Raw genomic sequence first — 8413 nt, 5'->3', positions numbered from 1 at the left:
CTTCGCCTCCCTATATTCATCTGGAGTACAACGCCAGCAAATCGCAATTTGCGCAGAAGAAGTCAGACCTCTTGTCTAACACAAAATGGATAGCCATGATTGGGAGAAGCTAGAGAAAACAGTTCGTGATATTCGTGAAAACACAGTCACCGCGCGTTCGAGGGCCACCTACCAGAACTCATACTGCCGCTTCCTCGCTTGGATTATCCGCAACAAGCCGCATCTCGTGCCCAAGCCCTTCCTCGATGGCCTCGGTGACATATCAGAGTGCACGTTGCAGCAGCTGCGCTCTCGTGTCAAAGATCTCGTTACGCAAAGACGCACTGTCATCCCGCTAGAGTTTGAGGCCTTAGATGCAGCTGATTTTGTCACATGGCTTGTGACGCTCGAGCGAAAGGATGACTGTGCTCTAAGCTACTCTGCCCTAAACACTCACAGGGCGGGGTTGTTTAACTTGTTTCGTGACTACGGCCGTACCATGACCAAGAATTAAGACTCCGAGCTGACAAACTACTTTAAAGGACTCAAGCATAAACTTGCCAAGGACGCAGCGAACGGCGAGAGCTCTGTCAAGACTGGTAAGGACCCACTCATGTTTGATCTGTACTCTTTCTTGTGCAAAGAGATGCTCTCTCACTCGGGGAAGGAGATGGCATTTGCTCACGCGTACATGGTGATTGCGTGGAACCTAATGTGTCGGTCGTCTAATGCTTTTGGCATTCGCCATTCACACATGGAATGGAGGGGTGATGCACTGCAGATTTACTTCGCGCATATGAAGAATGATCAAGGAGGGGACCGACCGCGTGACCCGCGCCATATCTACGCGAACCCGCTACAACCAAGTATTTGTCCAATTGTGGCACTTGGTATATATTGGGCGGTTTCTAATTTTGGCGACGGCGATCTCCTTTTTCCTGGCAGTAACCAATACGAGCGATTTCGGAAGTGCTGGCTGCGTCTACTGGCGCAAGAGAGTGTCGCGACGGAATTGCAGCGCCAAGGGATTGTCGCTACTGAGCTGGGGACTCACTTTATGCGGAAAGGATCAGCGACGTTTTGTTCGTCAGGGTCAACGGCTTGTCCTTCATCAACGGCGGTTCATTTGCGAGCCGGCTGGTCGCTTGGAGGTGTTCAAAACACCTACCTCCGATATGAAGCTGCTGGCGACATGCATGTCGGTCGTACAGTGGCTGGATTGCCTACCGAAAGTTACCAGTTCTCGACGCTAGCACCACATTTTGATTCACGAGATGAGAGCGTCGAAAACGGGATGAAGTTGATGTTCCCTGGCCTACCCAATAGGCTCGAGTACATTGCAGAGTTTTGTCTGGCTTCGCTGGTCTATCATTCCTCTTTCCTGAAGGCTACGCTTTCTCCACAGCACCATTTATTTGAGACGCCGCTTTTCCAAGACGAAGAGCTGCTATTAAATCTCACAACCAGAATTAGAACGGGTGATGGTTGCGCTGCGGCGCGTATACGACCGACTGGGGTACCACCTCACGTGGCTATACTCTGTGAAATGAAGGGTCTAAAGGACGGTTTGCTGGAATCGGTGTCAAAAATTGAAGCTACCCGGCTTGATACTGTTCAAGATATTTTATCCGAGCTCGAGAAGCGAGCTATAGGTGCTGGAACGGCTACTTACGACGGTCTTCATGATGCTATAAGAGCGTGTCTTCATGATAGTGGCGTTGGCGAGCTTGTCGAGAAGCTATCCAGCAGACAAGAATCTGTTGTCGACGCTGCCACTGAAGGCAACGAGGGTCAGCTTTGCCACTACTGGAGTGGAAAGTTTCGGCGTGTACCCGCAGATTTTACCATCCCTGATTGCTCCGTACGTCACGTGTGGGTGCTGTGGATGTGTGGTAACAAGTCGAAGCAGATACCACCGCTTCGCCGTCTTGATGGTCGTGATATGCCCAACAGGAAGATGCAGAAGCGTCTTAGCCAGCTTCGGTTTGTGATGCTCAAGATTGAGAAAGATGCAACATCTAAAGAGCTGTTTCCTTGTAGCACTGCCATCGATGCTGCAACCGATGTGTTCATTAAGTGCGCAAGCAGCGTCGCTGTAGACGACATCACCGAACACTCACGAAAGCGACGCCACGGGCAGCTGAGCTGGGCGACAGTAGGAAAACTGTTGAGGAAGAAAGCAAAAACAACAAGTAGTTAGCAGTGCGTATCAATGAGAACCAAGGAGCTACAAACTGCTTACATTTGTACCCACCTACCAAACATCATACAGAGCAGAATTGTTGGTTTGACAAATGTCTGACTAGTTCCGTCTAAGAATCATTCCCCCAAATTTGTACGACAATGTGGGACACACAGGTATTAGCGTTAGACATAAGGTCTACCATTTTCTGAAATCTTACTTCGCCTCCCTATATTCAGCTGGAGTACAACGCCAGCAAATCGCAATTTGCGCAGAAGAAGTCAGACCTCTTGTCTAACACAAAATGGATAGCCATGATTGGGAGAAGCTAGAGAAAACAGTTCGTGATATTCGTGAAAACACATTCACCGCGCGTTCGAGGGCCACCTACCAGAACTCATACTGCCGCTTCCTCGCTTGGATTATCCGCAACAAGCCGCATCTCGTGCCCAAGCCCTTCCTCGATGGCCTCGGTGACATATCAGAGTGCACGTTGCAGCAGCTGCGCTCTCGTGTCAAAGATCTCGTTACGCAAAGACGCACTGTCATCCCGCTAGAGTTTGAGGCCTTAGATGCAGCTGATTTTGTCACATGGCTTGTGACGCTCGAGCGAAAGGATGGCTGTGCTCTAAGCTACTCTGCCCTAAACACTCACAGGGCGGGGTTGTTTAACTTGTTTCGTGACTACGGCCGTACCATGACCAAGAATTTAGACTCCGAGCTGACAAACTACTTTAAAGGACTCAAGCATAAACTTGCCAAGGACGCAGCGAACGGCGAGAGCTCTGTCAAGACTGGTAAGGACCCACTCATGTTTGATCTGTACTCTTTCTTGTGCAAAGAGATGCTCTCTCACTCGGGAAGGAGATGGCATTTGCTCACGCGTACATGGTGATTGCGTGGAACCTAATGTGTCGGTCGTCTAATGCTTTTGGCATTCGCCATTCACACATGGAATGGAGGAGTGATGCACTGCAGATTTACTTCGCGCATATGAAGAATGATCAAGGAGGGGACCGACCGCGTGACCCGCGCCATATCTACGCGAACCCGCTACAACCAAGTATTTGTCCAATTGTGGCACTAGGTATATATTGGGCGGTTTCTAATTTTGGCGACGGCGATCTCCTTTTTCCTGGCAGTAACCAATACGAGCGATTTCGGAGGTGCTGGCTGCGTCTACTGGCGCAAGAGAGTGTCGCGACGGAATTGCAGCGCCAAGGGATTGTCGCTACTGAGCTGGGGACTCACTCTATGCGGAAAGGATCAGCGACGTTTTGTTCGTCAGGGTCAACGGCTTGTCCTTCATCAACGGCGGTTCATTTGCGAGCCGGCTGGTCGCTTGGAGGTGTTCAAAACACCTACCTCCGATATGAAGCGGCTGGCGACATGCATGTCGGTCGTACAGTGGCTGGATTGCCTACCGAAAGTTACCTGTTCTCGACGTTAGCACCACATTTTGATTCACGAGATGAGAGCGTCGAAAACGGGATGAAGTTGATGTTCCCTGGCCTACCTAATAGGCTCGAGTATATTGCAGAGTTTTGTCTGGCTTCGCTGGTCTATCATTCCTCATTCCTGAAGGCTACGCTTTCTCCACAGCACCGTTTATTTGAGACGCCGCTTTTCCAAGACGAAGAACTGCCATTAAATCTCACAACCAGAATTAGAACGGGTGATGGTTGCGCTGCGGCGCGTATACGACCGACTGGGGTACCACCTCACGTGGCTACACTCTGTGAAATGAAGGGTCTAAAGGACGGTTTGCTGGAATCGGTGTCAAAAGCTGAAGCTACCCGGCTTGATACTGCTCAAGATATTTTATCCGAGCTCGAGAAGCGAGCTATAGGTGCTGGAACGGTTACTTACGACGGTCTTCATGATGCTATAAGAGCGTGTCTTCATGATAGTGGCGTTGGCGAGCTTGTCGAGAAGCTATCCAGCAGACAAGAATCTGTTGTCGACGCTGCCACTGAAGGCAACGAGGGTCAGCTTTGCCACTACTGGAGTGGAAAGTTTCGGCGTGTACCCGCAGATTTTACCATCCCTGATTGCTCCGTACGTCACGTGTGGGTGCTGTGGATGTGTGGTAACAAGTCGAAGCAGATACCACCGCTTCGCCGTCTTGATGGTCGTGATATGCCCAACAGGAAGATGCAGAAGCGTCTTAGCCAGCTTTGGTTTGTGATGCTCAAGATTGAGAAAGATGCAACATCTAAAGAGCTGTTTCCTTGTAGCACTGCCATCGATGCTGCAACCGATGTCTTCATTAAGTGCGCAAGCAGCGTCGCTGTAGACGACATCACCGAACACTCACGAAAGCGACGCCACGGGCAGCTGAGCTGGGCGACAGTAGGAAAACTGTTGAGGAAGAAAGCAAAAACAACAAGTAGTTAGCAGTGCGTATCAATGAGAACCAAGGAGCTACAAACTGCTTACATTTGTACCCACCTACCAAACATCATACAGAGCAGAATTGTTGGTTTGACAAATGTCTGACTAGTTCCGTCTAAGAATCATTCCCCCAAATTTGTACGACAATGTGGGACACACAGGTATTAGCGTTAGACATAAGGTCTAGCATTTTCTGAAATCTTACTTCGCCTCCCTATATTCAGCTGGAGTACAACGCCAGCAATTTGCGCAGAAGAAGTCAGACCTCTTGTCTAACACAAAATGGATAGCCATGATTGGGAGAAGCTAGAGAAAACAGTTCGTGATATTCGTGAAAACACAGTCACCGCGCGTTCGAGGGCCACCTACCAGAACTCATACTGCCGCTTCCTCGCTTGGATTATCCGCAACAAGCCGCATCTCGTGCCCAAGCCCTTCCTCGATGGCCTCGGTGACATATCAGAGTGCACGTTGCAGCAGCTGCGCTCTCGTGTCAAAGATCTCGTTACGCAAAGACGCACTGTCATCCCGCTAGAGTTTGAGGCCTTAGATGCAGCTGATTTTGTCGCATGCCTTGTGACGCTCGAGCGAAAGGATGGCTGTGCTCTAAGCTACTCTGCCCTAAACACTCACAGGGCGGGGTTGTTTAACTTGTTTCGTGACTACGGCCGTACCATGACCAAGAATTTAGACTCCGAGCTGACAAACTACTTTAAAGGACTCAAGCATAAACTTGCCAAGGACGCAGCGAACGGCGAGAGCTCTGTCAAGACTGGTAAGGACCCACTCATGTTTGATCTGTACTCTTTCTTGTGCAAAGAGATGCTCTCTCACTCGGGAAGGAGATGGCATTTGCTCACGCGTACATGGTGATTGCGTGGAACCTAATGTGTCGGTCGTCTAATGCTTTTGGCATTCGCCATTCACACATGGAATGGAGGGGTGATGCACTGCAGATTTACTTCGCGCATATGAAGAATGATCAAGGAGGGGACCGACCGCGTGACCCGCGCCATATCTACGCGAACCCGCTACAACCAAGTATTTGTCCAATTGTGGCACTAGGTATATATTGGGCGGTTTCTAATTTTGGCGACGGCGATCTCCTTTTTCCTGGCAGTAACCAATACGAGCGATTTCGGAAGTGCTGGCTGCGTCTACTGGCGCAAGAGAGTGTCGCGACGGAATTGCAGCGCCAAGGGATTGTCGCTACTGAGCTGGGGACTCACTCTATGCGGAAAGGATCAGCGACGTTTTGTTCGTCAGGGTCAACGGCTTGTCCTTCATCAACGGCGGTTCATTTGCGAGCCGGCTGGTCGCTTGGAGGTGTTCAAAACACCTACCTCCGATATGAAGCTGCTGGCGACATGCATGTCGGTCGTACAGCGGCTGGATTGCCTACCGAAAGTTACCAGTAGTCGACGCTAGCACCACATTTTGATTCACGAGATGAGAGCGTCGAAAACGGGATGAAGTTGATGTTCCCTGGCCTACCCAATAGGCTCGAGTATATTGCAGAATTTTGTCTTGCTTCGCTGGTCTATCATTCCTCTTTCCTGAAGGCTACGCTTTCTCCACAGCACCATTTATTTGAGACGCCGCTTTTCCAAGACGAAGAACTGCTATTAAATCTCACAACCAGAATTAGAACGGGTGATGGTTGCGCTGCGGCGCGTATACGACCGACTGGGGTACCACCTCACGTGGCTACACTCTGTGAAATGAAGGGTCTAAAGGACGGTTTGCTGGAATCGGTGTCAAAAGCTGAAGCTACCCGGCTTGATACTGCTCAAGATATTTTATCCGAGCTCGAAAAGCGAGCTATAGGTGCTGGAACGGTTACTTACGACGGTCTTCATGATGCTATAAGAGCGTGTCTTCATGATAGTGGCGTTGGCGAGCTTGTCGAGAAGCTATCCAGCAGACAAGAATCTGTTGTCGACGCTGCCACTGAAGGCAACGAGGGTCAGCTTTGCCACTACTGGAGTGGAAAGTTTCGGCGTGTACCCGCAGATTTTACCATCCCTGATTGCTCCGTACGTCACGTGTGGGTGCTGTGGATGTGTGGTAACAAGTCGAAGCAGATACCACCGCTTCGCCGTCTTGATGGTCGTGATATGCCCAACAGGAAGATGCAGAAGCGTCTTAGCCAGCTTTGGTTTGTGATGCTCAAGATTGAGAAAGATGCAACATCTAAAGAGCTGTTTCCTTGTAGCACTGCCATCGATGCTGCAACCGATGTGTTCATTAAGTGGGCAAGCAGCGTCGCTGTAGACGACATCACCGAACACTCACGAAAGCGACGCCACGGGCAGCTGAGCTGGGCGACAGTAGGAAAACTGTTGAGGAAGAAAGCAAAAACAACAAGTAGTTAGCAGTGCGTATCAATGAGAACCAAGGAGCTACAAACTGCTTACATTTGTACCCACCTACCAAACATCATACAGAGCAGAATTGTTGGTTTGACAAATGTCTGACTAGTTCCGTCTAAGAATCATTCCCCCAAATTTGTACGACAATGTGGGACACACAGGTATTAGCGTTAGCCATAAGGTCTAGCATTTTCTGAAATCTTACTTCGCCTCCCTATATTCAGCTGGAGTACAACGCCAGCAATTTGCGCAGAAGAAGTCAGACCTCTTGTCTAACACAAAATGGATAGCCATGATTGGGAGAAGCTAGAGAAAACAGTTCGTGATATTCGTGAAAACACAGTCACCGCGCGTTCGAGGGCCACCTACCAGAACTCATACTGCCGCTTCCTCGCTTGGATTATCCGCAACAAGCCGCATCTCGTGCCCAAGCCCTTCCTCGATGGCCTCGGTGACATATCAGAGTGCACGTTGCAGCAGCTGCGCTCTCGTGTCAAAGATCTCGTTACGCAAAGACGCACTGTCATCCCGCTAGAGTTTGAGGCCTTAGATGCAGCTGATTTTGTCACATGGCTTGTGACGCTCGAGCGAAAGGATGGCTGTGCTCTAAGCTACTCTGCCCTAAACACTCACAGGGCGGGGTTGTTTAACTTGTTTCGTGACTACGGCCGTACCATGACCAAGAATTTAGACTCCGAGCTGACAAACTACTTTAAAGGACTCAAGCATAAACTTGCCAAGGACGCAGCGAACGGCGAGAGCTCTGTCAAGACTGGTAAGGACCCACTCATGTTTGATCTGTACTCTTTCTTGTGCAAAGAGATGCTCTCTCACTCGGGAAGGAGATGGCATTTGCTCACGCGTACATGGTGATTGCGTGGAACCTAATGTGTCGGTCGTCTAATGCTTTTGGCATTCGCCATTCACACATGGAATGGAGGGGTGATGCACTGCAGATTTACTTCGCGCATATGAAGAATGATCAAGGAGGGGACCGACCGCGTGACCCGCGCCATATCTACGCGAACCCGCTACAACCAAGTATTTGTCCAATTGTGGCACTAGGTATATATTGGGCGGTTTCTAATTTTGGCGACGGCGATCTCCTTTTTCCTGGCAGTAACCAATACGAGCGATTTCGGAAGTGCTGGCTGCGTCTACTGGCGCAAGAGAGTGTCGCGACGGAATTGCAGCGCCAAGGGATTGTCGCTACTGAGCTGGGGACTCACTCTATGCGGAAAGGATCAGCGACGTTTTGTTCGTCAGGGTCAACGGCTTGTCCTTCATCAACGGCGGTTCATTTGCGAGCCGGCTGGTCGCTTGGAGGTGTTCAAAACACCTACCTCCGATATGAAGCTGCTGGCGACATGCATGTCGGTCGTACAGCGGCTGGATTGCCTACCGAAAGTTACCAGTTCTCGACGTTAGCACCACATTTTGATATACAGGAGATGAGAGCGTCGAAAACGGGATGAAGTTGATGTCC

The 8413-nt window shown here is 50.1% G+C and overlaps 1 protein-coding gene across 1 annotated transcript; it reads left to right on the top strand.

The window, feature by feature from the left end:
* Positions 1-1273: 1273 nt before the first annotated feature.
* PITG_19680 (uncharacterized protein) lies at positions 1274-2179 on the top strand (the record flags this gene model as incomplete). The annotated part of the gene is made up of 6 exons (XM_002895849.1): positions 1274-1520; positions 1575-1679; positions 1761-1878; positions 1954-2015; positions 2068-2074; positions 2125-2179. 6 exons carry the CDS (start codon positions 1274-1276, stop codon positions 2177-2179), a joined length of 594 nt encoding a protein of 197 aa, XP_002895895.1.
* Positions 2180-8413: the final 6234 nt, after the last annotated feature.

This window comes from Phytophthora infestans, genomic scaffold (assembly GCF_000142945.1).
Source record: "Phytophthora infestans T30-4 supercont1.127 genomic scaffold, whole genome shotgun sequence".
NCBI lineage: Eukaryota > Oomycota > Peronosporomycetes > Peronosporales > Peronosporaceae > Phytophthora > Phytophthora infestans.
This window is presented reverse-complemented; position numbering and strand designations above follow the sequence as displayed.